This window comes from Melampsora larici-populina, assembly GCF_000204055.1.
Source record: "Melampsora larici-populina 98AG31 unplaced genomic scaffold MELLAscaffold_45, whole genome shotgun sequence".
Taxonomy (NCBI): domain Eukaryota; kingdom Fungi; phylum Basidiomycota; class Pucciniomycetes; order Pucciniales; family Melampsoraceae; genus Melampsora; species Melampsora laricis-populina.
The window spans coordinates 197,112-211,056 of NW_006768809.1; the positions used below are offsets into that span (position 1 = coordinate 197,112).

General features: G+C 43.8%; 2 protein-coding genes across 2 annotated transcripts; both read right to left on the minus strand.

Annotated features, from left to right (window-relative positions):
* Positions 1–1,094: 1,094 nt before the first annotated feature.
* Positions 1,095–1,849, minus strand: MELLADRAFT_110534 (uncharacterized protein; the record flags this gene model as incomplete). The annotated part of the gene is made up of 3 exons (XM_007414771.1): positions 1,095–1,334; positions 1,417–1,704; positions 1,781–1,849. The coding sequence occupies 3 exons, from the start codon at positions 1,847–1,849 to the stop codon at positions 1,095–1,097; spliced, it is 597 nt and encodes a 198-aa protein (XP_007414833.1).
* Positions 1,850–13,097: 11,248 nt separating this feature from the next.
* Positions 13,098–13,945, minus strand: MELLADRAFT_110536 (uncharacterized protein; the record flags this gene model as incomplete). The annotated part of the gene is made up of 3 exons (XM_007414770.1): positions 13,098–13,334; positions 13,422–13,778; positions 13,862–13,945. The coding sequence occupies 3 exons, from the start codon at positions 13,943–13,945 to the stop codon at positions 13,098–13,100; spliced, it is 678 nt and encodes a 225-aa protein (XP_007414832.1).

The window sequence follows — 13,945 nt, forward strand, 5'->3', positions numbered from 1 at the left end:
GTCAACAGGACATAGCCAAGGATGGAATAAGTTCGAATAAATCAACATCTGTTAAATCTGGCACGACTACTTTTCTTGAAACTTGTAAACCGGCTTTGATGTCACGTGGTCATACCTCTTTCCTTACTTTTGCGATTCTTCTACCAAAAAGTTCAACAGAGGTTGCAGTAAAACCAGAGACTACGATAGAAGAAGGATTAGACGTTGTTGTTTAATTCGTGATTTCATGTTTATTCAATCTTGAGAGAAATGATGATATGGATCAGGATCACCTGGAATGAAACATTTTGGCAAGGGACCAACTCTTGCACAATTCCTGAGGATGTATGCAAATAATATTACATGATGAGCATGATTTAAAGCTTGGCTCACTGATTTGTAAGACTCCCGAGATTCAGTAGATAGAGTTCTCAAGAAGTCGTAAGTGACAACATGCTCCTGGGTGTTGCGTCCACACTCTTGTGCTCTGAGCTTATGGTCGTCAAGACAAGTGCTGGGTGATGAATAGATTGAAGTCACAATAATCTGCCTTTGGTGTAAGGTAGAGTTTTGCAATGACAATGTAGTCAGGGGTAATTGGACATCGGGCTAGTTGAAAATGGTCCAGGTCTTTGCAGCTGTCAACGCAGCAGTGAATACCATCTCTAGAGTCTATTTTCAATAACATCCGACCTCCAACTCAACTGAGGAGTATGTACCAGGTGTGGCTGCCAGGTATGAGTGTGGGGGGAAGGTTACAGATCAAGAAGTAGAAAGAAAAGCCGCTCAAGAGGCACGGGATGTCCATCTGATATTTAGGGTGAGAGCACGAATTCAAAACGCAAACTTCAATTGCGAAGAAGCCAAAGACTAAGATAAATGCGGGCTACAATTTTGGTGAAAGACAGGAGCTGAACAAGTCAACTGAAAAAGAAATATCCGTGTCGAATGAGATGAAAAGAATACAAGGCTACAGCAGTAGGGAACATGAAATGCGAACTAGAAAGGAGAAAATTCAATGACAGGTGGTTTAAGGCGATCAGGTGTTGTTGGCAGCATTTAAACTAGCTGAACATGAGCTAAAAGGCCGGGAGGCTCTCTTGTTCCTCGCTTACTTAAGTGGTTAGGGGAAGAGTTGATGTTCCATTCAGTGCCGGAACAGATGAGGTCCCATTGGTTGTTGGAAGAGTTGATGTTCCATTTGTTGTAGGATCACTCGATGTGCCGTTCTTGGCTGATTTGTCGGCGTCTTTGGTGGGTTTACCGTCTTTAGGTTTACTGTCTTTAGGTTTCTTGTCATCGTGGCTTTTCTTGTCATCAGGACTTTTCTTGTCATCAGGGGATTTCTTGTCATCCTAATTAATCCGATATCAGTCAAAAAAATTGAAGATGAGAAGAAGAAGAAAAACAAAAAAGATGTAAGATCTGAAAACATACCTTTTTTCCGTGACCCTCTGTTTCTTTCTTGGCCTTGAGGGCAGCAAGTTTCTCTTCTTCATGAGCAATTTCTTTCTTGTATTTTGCAATCTTGGTCTCCAATTTAGTAATCTTCGCTTGAATGGTGTCTTTGGTTGGGGTGGCTGTGCCATTTGCACCAGAGGTTCCGTTTACACTAGAGGTTCCATTTACGTTGGAGGTTGCGTTGGTCGCTGGAATGATGGAGCTGCTGTTACTGGTGCCGTTGAGAGCTGGAGTACTTGTCTGCACATCAGAAGCTTTTCGTGCCTATATTGAACAATACACGTCAGAATCAATTCTCTGTGTCATACGGCCAAAACAAAATTCGCAAGGCTCTACTGACACCAATGGTCGAACCATAAGCGGCGGAGGCGCTGAGCGAGACGACGAGGCTGATCAGAGTGAATCTCATCTTGAAAGTTTTTGTGAAGGCGTATGTGTGAAGACGTGCGAAATAAGAGAAGTAGAGCTATGTATGAGCCAAGTATACAATCTGATTGGACTATGTACAAAGTTGGAAAACTTGAATGAGATTGCAGGCGAGGATGAATGGATGATTCGATGAGAGGCACACCCAAGGAATCGATGGAGGTCTTTTATATCAGGTCAAAGACCATCGTAAAAGGCAATAATGACGAGGACGTCACTATCGGCATGGAAAGTTGGCCAAGTCACCCAATCCAACAGCAACCACACCCAAAAAACTATGCCTAGCCCAGGTTCGTCGTCTGAACCTCCATGAAATTCATACTCAGCGAATGAGGGTCCAAATCGTTTCTGTGAGCTCACCGTGCTTTGAGGGATGGGCGAATTTATTCATCATGGTTATCTATGGGGAATGTGGGCTTGCCTTGCCAGATTGCAGGTCACATTCCTTCTCTATTTCGTCACTTGTTTTGCCACAGGGTCTGATAAATGTTCTGAGCTATTTATAAGATTACGTCGGACTTATGCTTGTAGTGAGTAAAATGTTTATTTGATAGCTTGCCCGATGAGATGCTTTGCTCCTCACGTAGCAATCTAAACCTTACTGAAGGGGACCCTTTGGGCTCTTGCATCTCCTCCCCGACCCATCAAGCCTTGACAGTAGGTAATTCAAGGGCGGGATGATTGCCCTTCTGGTCCTTCCTGAGGAGTATTGGCCAAAGAATAGATAATAGAACATCAAAAATTTGGGGTATCATGATTGATATCATGAGTGAGTTGTGAATCAAGATGATCTGGAACCAGTGTCATTTGATTCCCAAGAAGTGATATAAATCAAAAGCACAAGGATAAGATATATGAGAACCCAAAATACCACCCAATAAAATGCAGAATATAGAAAAGAAATCAAAACAGATGAAAACTAGTATAGATGAGTGATTAGCTAACATCTCAAGACTCTCAGGTTGCATTGTCAGAGATACATCTAACAAAGTGATGAAAGTCGAGGTCCTGAAGAACCCTGTGCCTCCGATCAACCGAGGAATCAAAGACATGGTAGACTAGCGTGAAGTGACATAAGCCCAAACAATGCCAGGATGGGGAAGTAGACCAATGATGCTAAATAAAAAGGTGACACGTGATTATGGAGTGCTGATCACACACAAATGCTCAGCATCTTGATCTGATCAACCTTTGTCCGGTGGAAGCATGGATTGAGTGAGCAAAATACAATGATGAGAATTTGCAAAAACAAAGATAAATGTAGTCTACAACGTTGGTTGAAAGAAGAGTTGAGCAAGTCAACTAGGAGAAACATTCATATCTAATGAACTTGAAAAGAAGAGTAAATGCTAGGGCAATTGAGAACACGAGTGATGAACTGGTAATATTGTGATTAAGAAACAGATCCGTTGAGTGAAGACTCATTCCTCTACAGTGGATGAAACGGTTGATTGCGCGTTCATGGCCGGAACACTTGATGTCCCATTCATCGTGGGATCAGTTGATGTCCCGTTGACTGTTGGATCAGCTGATGTCCCATTTGCTGTCGGATCAGTTGATGTCACGTTTTCTGTCGGATCAATTGTTGTCCCGTTCTTCGGGTGGGCTACCTTGTCGTTGTCTTTGCCAGGCTTGGCGTGATGTTTGGGTTTTTTGTCATCATGACTTTTCTTGTCATCCTGATTGATGCGGCGAAGACAAGAGAGGAGTCCACTACTCTCAGGTGTAATGTGTAAATGAGTTCATGATAACTCAATTTCATTTATGTCAAGATTAATATGTTAATTATTAATCCTGACTTGTAGATGTTCCCAAAGAATGAGTAACTTTCCTTTGATTCTTTGTAACCACTACTTAATAATTTGTTTACTATGTGGTGGTGTGGGGGTATGCCCCGGAAGAGCAGGCCCCGGAGATAGATGTCTATCTCCGGGTATCTCCTGCCCCTCCGGGGTGATAACAAAGAACCCGAGGAGGCTTCTCTTCCCCTGGGACGGTGGGTGGGACTCAAAAATTTTATTTTCGAGAGCTACGCGATGAGAGTGAAGGAAAATAAAACTAGACGAGTTCTACGATGAGGTGAGAGGAAAAGATGGGACAGAATAGCTAGAGAAGGAGAGAAAAAATTTTCTGCTTGAGAACTTCAAGCCACACTTCTCTAGTATTCTGGCCCCGCTCTCTACCGGGCCTCTCGCCTCACGTGATTACTCGTCCACCCTTGGTAATGGACTACAGTTTACCGTCTCAGGTTTTGGGTAAACTCTCAATCCACTACTCTCAGGTGTAATGTGTAAATGAGTTCATGATAACTCAATTTCATTTATGTCAAGATTAATATGTTAATTATTAATCCTGACTTGTAGATGTTCCCAAAGAATGAGTAACTTTCCTTTGATTCTTTGTAACCACTACTTAATAATTTGTTTACTATGTGGTGGTGTGGGGGTATGCCCCGGAAGAGCAGGCCCCGGAGATAGATGTCTATCTCCGGGTATCTCCTGCCCCTCCGGGGTGATAACAAAGAACCCGAGGAGGCTTCTCTTCCCCTCAACTCACAGGGGATAAGAGCCGTGAGCCAGAGAAGCCCCATTCCTCGGTCCTCTGTGAGCCACACACCACGCGTTCAACAGTTGAAATAATTAAAGTTTCATATACATGGTAAGCTGTATTTCTATGAAGATCTGCTTGTACTGATCTGTACAATGACTCTATTGCAAATCTATCAATAAAGTTCGCCGATAGAAGAGCAACGTATGCAGCCTCCTGCCAAGCTTGGCGCTCTGAAAAAATTTTCCAGGTTATACATCACAAGAAGTGTGTCATGTCCGTTCGAACTTCACCAACTCATATTTCTTCATACTTCTCTTCCCATCTCAGCTCTAGGAGCAACTGTTTAGTTTTCTTCAACTCCCTCTCTGAAAATTTCCTAAGGTAAATCAAATACGTATCTGAGGCCCACCGGCCGCTCTTCATCACTTCTTCTCTCGACGCTCCTAAGTTCCAAAGCAACGACGCTCCTCCTATCCTGAAGGAGTGGCCATGAAGTAACTGTCTCGATTTTGGACGTCTTCCATTCCAAATCGCACGTAAGCTCTTGATCGTATCTTGTTTTCCCAGCCGTTTCTTTCTCTCTCCAACCATCACCGAGAAGATCTCTTCGCTTGGTTTCCTAGGACGCAAGGCAAACCAATCTTCTAGCATTGATACCGGATCTAACAGAGAATTTTGTCTATGTAGGATAATCGATTGTACCTCTCCTGGTCCTGCTGTTTTCGCGTTATGTAAAGCAATCGTCACCAACGACCTGTCTTCTGACCAATCCACATCATCCCATCTCGGTAAACGCTTCTTCGGGTCATCTGAGATAAGTTCTCCCAACCTTGCTGTTCCCCAGAAAGCCATCAAAGCGACCGTCAATCGAGCAACTCCTATCTCCCCTGAATTCGGCAGTACCTCTAACAGGACTACCAGATCATCCAAGAGCACCGGAGGCCGTTTCTTCTCGACCAAGTTAAACTGTGCCTCCACCATCCTCGATGCCTTCAATAAGGCTTTCACCGCTTCATCAACCTCCGTTGGGTAAGTCTCATCATGATATAGATGCCATGCTTTGATCCCAGCGATATAAGACTTTAGCGTTGAATACTTTACTGATTCATCACTCTCTGCCTTTTCAATGCTCCTTTTCGAACCCCAGACTACAAACTTCTTCATCAAACTCGGAGATATCGGCAGAAGACTTTCTCTAGGAATCCCTTTCACCTTGGCGAAACGAAAAAGTTTTACTACTCCTGAATTATAGCTCTTCAAAGTACCGTTCCCCCAAGCGCCTCGTAAGTAATGTTGTTTCACTTCATCTATCTCTGAGTCATCGATTCCTAACGCGTTTTTCTTGAAGGCTCCAAAAAGATTCGTCACCTTCTTCAGTACTTTCAAGCTCTGCATCCTGCTAACACGCCAGAACGTCAGTCAAATCCATTCGCAACATTCTACGACTGTACCACTTACATCAAGATCTATTCAGACGAGTGGGAGCTCTTGTTTCTTCTTTGGGGGGAATACCTGCCTCAGCAGCAACGTTAAGTCTTGAGGAACTTCTACGATAACCTCATTGAACCACATCAGATCTCCGATCCAGCCCCTTGACAGCCCATCAGCATCGTTATCGTTTGATATCACTCGTCTCGCGTCGATATCACAGGCTAAGGACGTAAGTAGACGCTGTATGTATTTCCATTCTTCATTTACATTCTCATCTTTCGATTTTCGCTTTCTAACTGTTGATTGGGATGTTGTATTGTCCGTCCAGACAATGAACTTCTTTCCTCCGACATGTCTCAACCTGCTTAGCACCACCAAACCTAATCGAATCGCCAGAGTCTCAGCCCAAGCGATTGACCTTCTGCCTTCCGACAGGCCTACCATTTGCCAATCTTCTACAAACTCGAAACATGCCCATCTCTCTCCAATCAGGATTCCTATTCCGAAGGAGGAGGAAGCATCCCCTACCCACCCCACTTCTTCTGCTCGTGGGGAAGGTATTAGAACGCGTGAGTTAAAAGAGAAAAGACACCTCTTCCATTCCTCTAAGTCTGGCTTAACATAATCTGGTGTATGGCGTAACGCTGATTTATTCACCCATTCCTTGAGCCACTTATAAAAGGACCTCATATAAGCCTTCATGTGCGGAACGATGTAAACTGTGTGAACCAACTTCCCTAAAAAACTTTCTATGGTGTTGAATGCCCAAGGTTCTGTAATCGTAAGTAGATCCACAATGAGTTGCTTTCTTTCTCTTAACTTTTCTTCTGGAAGTCTGACAGTATGATCTCTTCCATTCCAAATGAAACCCACATAACGTTGTTCAGACGCGAATTCATGATTCTTCGCCGGATTAGTCTGTACACCCAAACTATTGCTTAACGTTGTCACATCCGCCAATGACGCGAGCTGGCCTGGACATCGAAATATCAAATTATCGTCTACCCACCTAAAAATCATCGGGAAGTTGAGGATCTTTTCAATGATGATTTTCCACACGTGTGCTGGGGCTCCAAATACCCCACAGCTCGCCACACCACCGAAACCAATCGCTAAATCTACCCAAATCCTTCCCAAGAAATCAATAATACACAAAAACCGTCTCTGACTAGGGTGCAATGGTAACTGCCTATAGGCCTTCTGCCAATCAAATATCGCTAGTTCCCATTCTCCTGGGTTATTTTGAAAGAATAAAGCCACCTTATCGAAATCATCCCAGTAAGTTCCGTAATTCAACTTATTTACAAAAGAATTTACAGAAGGAACTCCTCCTTTGTCTTTCGGAAATGACAAGTCGTTGACCATCCTGATTGACCCATCTCCGTTCACCGCACTTCCCATCGGATTTGTTCTGAAGAACCCGAATTGTTGGAATACTTGCTCGTGAGTAAATGGTCCGGCGATTCTACCAGCCCGGAGTTCTTTTGCTAAAGTAATTTCTATCTGATCTCTAGCTAAACTTGCTGATCGATGATTCTCCGGCGTGTACCACGAAACACCTTCAATCTGATGTTGAGGTATCCCAAGGCAAAATCCGTTCTTGAACCCATCGGTGATATAAGGTATATCTCTTTCTAACCCTACCTCCTTCATCAATTCAGCCCACTCAGCGATTACCATCTTACATGAGACTGGCGCCGGCCACATATTTTGTACCGGCACGGCGAATATCTTCCTTTGCCAAAGAGGTATTGGTTCTTTCGACTTCCGCACTACAGCTTCCTTCTCTTCCTCATCCGAGGTGATATCACTCGATTCCTCTGATCTCTCTCTCTCTCGATCACCTCCTTCGAACACAAGATCTCTTGACTCTACAAAATCTCTCGGCAAACTCAAGGAGGTATCCCTAGAGTGGTAGAACGACTAAAGGAAACAAATTTTCTTTCTCAGAAACTATACTTCTTCTATTTGTTGATTTCAAATTCACAACGTACTATGTATCACAGAGGTTTATATGACAACAAGAAAAGGTTAGAAATCAGGCAACATCATCACATCCGTCCCCAATGTTCCCACACAGTACACGGAAATCCAAATGGGCCAACCAAATCACATCAAGCTTATGTCAGAAAAACTTCACCAACAGCTGCTTTCTGCAGAGAGAAAACTTACACGTTTTGATTTTCTGTAGGTTTCGTCGCTGCCGAACCCTGTCCGGCTGGTCCTTGTTTAGCGTTCTTATGATAATAAGGCTTCAACGCTTGGGTTGGAAAGGACGATGAGGGGCCCGGATGATGCGAATCTCCCCCTGCTGTACCAGAGAAATGAAAACGAAAAAGTGTTAGTCCTCAGACCACTCCGAACAAATCATAGAAGTCCTACAACTAACCATTAAGGTTTTCCCCCACATTATTGTTCTTATTGTACCGGTTCTGGGAGAAGTTGTTCTTCTTAACATACGGTTTTCTAAAACTGCCTCCACCTCGTTTCCCGCGCTGGACTGACGTAGACGACTCCACTACCTTTTCAACTACCACGGGAGCTAGCGTCACCACCTGCCTACCCGTTGAAAAACTAAACCCGTATTTCGGACCTCCTTGGGCATAAGGATTGTCTACAAATTGCAAATCTCCAGCTCTATCCGCTGCGAATCTGGCTTTATCCACTACCGATTGTTGCACTCCATCAGGTATCTTAACTATATCCTTCAATATCGTCTTGCCTTTGACTTTAGTTTTAATCAACTTTCTCCTTCTGAAAATGACAGTTCTGATCTTCAAGTGATAACGTAGTCCGATCATCCAACAATTATATTGTTTCTTCAAATCAGATACAATCTTCTTATGTTTCACAACATAATTGGCATACGTCTCCAAACCATAGATTTCTCTCGCATACCTCTCTTCTAAATCACACATTTCTATAAAATCTCCATACGTAAGTTGTTTTTCTAGAGCTTTAAGAGAATTCTTGGATATTTCTAATTTCTTTTTATCTTTATCTTTCTTCTCTTCATCTTCATCATGAAAACTTTCTAACAGAGCAGTGTTGAAGAGAGTCAAAGGTACATAAGCTCGTAACTTCCTAAACCCTTTGTCCCATTTGTCCGGTAAATCTGGGAGGTCTGCTGAATCGAAAGCCGACACATCATAGCCTAGCTCCGCCTTGTCGACCACATCGGAATCATCTGAGCTGTCCTCCGACGTAGAAGAATTCTCTGACGAAGAAGGTGACGAGTCGTTGTCTGAATTTGAAGGTTTCCTCTTCGACTTTTTCTTCTTCTTTTTCTTAGGCTTCAACACCTCTGAGTCATCGGAGGACGGGCACTCATCTTTCTTCTTTGGTCTTGGTCTCGGATCTGAAGCGATCGAATCCTCGGAAGAAGACGAAGAATCTTCACTGGGATTCTCTTGATTTTTCGCTTTCCGCTTCTTCTTCTTCTCTTTGACTGAACCAAGCTTCGTCGCGACTTGAGCAGGCGCTGCTGGAGGGGGATCTTGTCTTAAACTATTGATCTGCTTAGATCGACCAGAAATTGAATCTAACAATTGACGTGAGTCGCTTTCTTTCCCTCCTGGCTTCGTCACACCTTTCTCTTTAGGTTTCGGATTCCACTTGTCATATTGCATCGAGACCATTGAACCAAAGGAGTTGTTGAAATCTTGGACTAACCTCCTGGCTTCGTTGCCATTCTTGGTGTCCAGCGCTATGGTCAAAGCTTCTAGTAGGGCTTTGCTACCTGAGTTCCCTCCGCTTTGTAATTCTCGGAAGGCTAGATATAGCCAGCAACGGGGACGAATAAAAGATAACAATATGTAAGTATTACTATCTTGAATCCCACTCTTCTCACAAAGAGAACATTCTTGAGCACAACAGACTTCTGTTTAACTGCTTCAATGTCCGAATTATGACCCAGCGCATGAGCAGCTAGACTCTCTATATTCGAACATTATCGCGCTCTCGCAGCGAAAACCTTTGGAAAGATACTAACGTAAACTTCCTCGGCATGTTGCGCACTTGTCGCAAGGTTCTAGGTTTTGACACCCAACCAACATCTACGTAGCGCTTTAAGCAGCTGGTGACCTATGGCGCCTTCAGCAGCCTGCACCTTTTTCCAAGACACTACCCAAGTCTGATCGCATCTTGGAAACCATCTAGGATCACCGCCATTCACTCTGGCGCATGAAGCAGCCTATGGACCTTACTATAAGGTAATGCGGAGTGATCGAAGAACAGAAGAATTTTTATAAAGAAACGAAAAGGAAAAAAGGGACCTGAGTTAAGAAACACACCATCAATTGGTACTCCTGGTTCATCTTCTCCCAGTCTACTCTCTCTATTGTAAGCTTCTTCCCTTCTGCTTAGTTCTTCTTGTCGTCTCTTCTCCAATTTCTCCAACTCTTTCTTCTTCAGTTCAAGGGGTTTGACATCCGCTACATCTGATTCTGTGTCTCCATCATTGCTAGCATCTTCCTCTTCACCTTCAACGTCTTCACTCTGTTCTCTAGTCGGTCTCCCACAGTTGTCTCTCTCTAGCGTACTTCCCGTTTGACCTTGTTGATCTTGAGTCTGATCTAAGATTTGACCTCCTCCGCCGGAGCCATCAGCCGTACTAGGTTTCGACATTCTATTTTTCACACGCTGTGATCTTCTTTCTACCTGGTCCTTCTCTATAGATAACTGAGCTAATTTATGTTTATTTGCGATAAGTAAATCTTTTTGAACTTTATTCATCCAGAAAGGATTCTATTAAAATTTGTTGGAAAGAGAGATAAAGTAGATAGATGTGAAATACGAGAATTTGACCACCTAGAAAACTCAAAAATTTTATTTTCGAGAGCTACGCGATGAGAGTGAAGGAAAATAAAACTAGACGAGTTCTACGATGAGGTGAGAGGAAAAGATGGGACAGAATAGCTAGAGAAGGAGAGAAAAAATTTTCTGCTTGAGAACTTCAAGCCACACTTCTCTAGTATTCTGGCCCCGCTCTCTACCGGGCCTCTCGCCTCACGTGATTACTCGTCCACCCTTGGTAATGGACTACAGTTTACCGTCTCAGGTTTTGGGTAAACTCTCAATATTAGAATTTCGATATGCAGGATAGAAGAGTTGAGGCTGCGAACACAAACCTTGTTTCCATGACCTTCGTCCGGTCCCTCACCTTTCAAGTGAGCTATTTTAGCTTCTTCGTGAGCAATTTGCTTCTTGTACTTAGCAATCTTTGCCTCTGCTTTAGCAATCTTAGCTTCAAGGATGGCACCTTTGAAGGGGGTGGCTGCACCAGTAGAGGTGGCATTGCTCGAAGGACTGCTTGTGTCGCTGCTTGGACTGACAGAGTTGCTGTTACTTGAATTACCTTTGAGAATGGCGGTATCGCTGATGACACCTGTTCCAGTGGCATTCTGGGGTGCCTACGACGGAAATTAAGATGTCAGGATGATTTGCACGGCTGAAGCAAAGCATACGGGTCTTTACTGACCACAATGGATCGCGGTCCAATGGTCGAGCCGTAAGCGGCTGAGGCGCTGAGCGACACGACAAAGCTGATCAAAGTGAATCTCATCTTGAAATTCTTTATGTAGGGATATAAAGTAATAAAGATGAAGGTGTGTATGTGTGATGTTCACGATCTGATCCAAATATGTACAAAGTTGGTAAAGTTGAATGTAATTGTTGAAGGCGATGGGGGCTAGTTGACAACTTGAACGGATCACTTTATACCATCAAAGACCAGCGCGTAAGGCAATAATGGTGAGGACGTCGGTATCGGCGTGAAAACTCGGCGGAGCCACTCAAAGACACATTCCAATGCCAACCAGACCCGAAAGGGTCTGCCAAGCCAAGGTTCGCCATTCCGTTCTCCACAAGGAATTCAAAGGAACTTCGACACTCTATCATAGTCGGCAGATGGGGGGGTCTGTCGATTCCGCGACCTGACAGCTAACCCTGGTTTGAGGTCTAGGTGAGGTTGTTTCTCGGGCAGGTTGGTCCTTCGCACTTCAATATGTGTAGAGTGTGGAGTAGCTCTAAGAATATGTGACGTAGGACTGATCTGAATGATATTCTTGCTGGCAAAGGAATTCTTGACAACATCTGCCACGCCAACGTTTCTATCGTACCATTGTCTACTAGGAATCGGCTTGCCTTACCAAATTTCAGGTCACATTGCGTCTCCAGCTTTTGCCACAGGGTCTAACATATCAGGTAACAAAAACTACAAATAATCAAGTTGGTTGTCTTTTGAGCATTGGTTACGCTGTTAACCTCAAATGATGACATTCAACGAAGCATGGTTGCGAGACACAAACTCTCGCATAGGCTTTCCAGACTACATCTAACCTGACGGAACACACTTGGACATGTATATAGTCATATTATTTAGCTTGACTAAGCCCTCTCCGCGCGGCCACGTCCGCCCCTTGCGAGGGGCATATGACTAGATCTCGCTTGGGGAGTCTAACATGCTCATATTTCTACTCACAAAGGGAGCTCAACAGAATAGACCAGGCTGAACCCAAGCAAAACTGTTTTGAATTTGTTTCAAACCTCTTCGTGTGTGTACGTCGTTGTGTTACACAAATACCGTCATGGTGTTATGAAGCTCAACTACATCTGAGAGAAACTCATTAAAGGATGACTGCTTTGTTGCTGGCGGGCAAGTGATGTTTCTAGTCATGGTTGAGATTTGTTTTGTATCCAATGATTCTGTATCTGGTTTTCGGGTGACATATCTAGAATGTGTAACATACAGGAAAAAATAAATGTCGGGGTTAGTCGATGGGATGATAGGAGTCTAGACGACTTTTTTGTAGCGTTAACCGTTCGACAGCCTTTTAAGAGGAAAATTTCTATGCCTAATCGCCATCATGTGATGGAAGTCACAATTACCTCAAAGAACATTGAACTTGAGGTAGACGAATGGCGACGAGAAAGTAGAAAGAAAACCACTCTCATTAGGCACAACGATGAACAGTGCCCCTCATACACAAATGATGTCAGGAATCCTTATCGACATTGAAAGCACGGATTGTGGACGCAAAATTCGTGATTAAATTTGTGGGGAACAAGGATGAATATGGTCTACAAGTTTAGTGAAGTAAAAGTTGAGCAAGTCAACTGAAAGGAAGATCTATGTACAGTGGACTGAGAAAGAAGCAAACAAAGCTACAGCAGTAGAGAACATGAAATGCGAATTGGTAAGGTCGCGATCAAAAAACAGATCCTTGCGGAACAGTCGATGTCCCATTTGCTCAAGGTAAAGTGGACGTCCCATTTGTTGTCGGAACAGTTGATGTACCATTGGTGGTGGGGTCAGTTGATGTCCCGTTGGTGGTGGGGTCAGTTGATGTCCCGTTGGTGGTCGGTTCAGTTGATGTGCCGTTCTTTGCATGGTCTTGGTCTGATTTGTCGTCTTTGTCATGCTTGCCATGGTGTTTGGGTTTCTTCTCATCGTGGCTTTTCTTCTCATCCGGTTTTTTTTTGTCATCCTGTTCGATGCGGTGTGGAATCAATCGAGATCAGTATAAATATCCATATCTAGAGGTAACAAAAGAAATCAAGATCTGAAATCATACCTTTTTTCCATGATCCTCGTCGTGTTTCTTAGCTTTAAGATGAGCAAGTTTATCCTCTTCATGAGCAATTTCCATTTTGTATTTGGCAATCTTGGCCTCCAATTTGATGATCTTAGCCTCAATAGAGACTTTGGATGCAATACCGGTACCATTTACGGTAGAGGTACCATTGGTCGAAGGACTGCTTGAGTTCGTGTTTGGAATGACAGAGGTACCGTTGCTGGAGGTGCCGTTGCTGGAGGGACCGCTGATAGAGGTACCGTTGCTAGAGGTACCGTTTGTGGCTGTACCGTTGGTGACGGTACCGTTGAGGATTGAGGTGTCGTTAGTCTCTGTTCCACTAGAATTGTGACGTGCCTAAAATTGATAATTCAGACGTCAACGAGGATTCTAAAGAGTTTGTCACACGGCTAGAATCAAAAGGGCGGGTCTCTGCTGACCACAAGAGATCGTGGGCCAATGGTTGACCCGTAAGCGGCTGAGGCGCTGAGCGAGACAACAAGGCTGATCAAAGTGAATCTCAT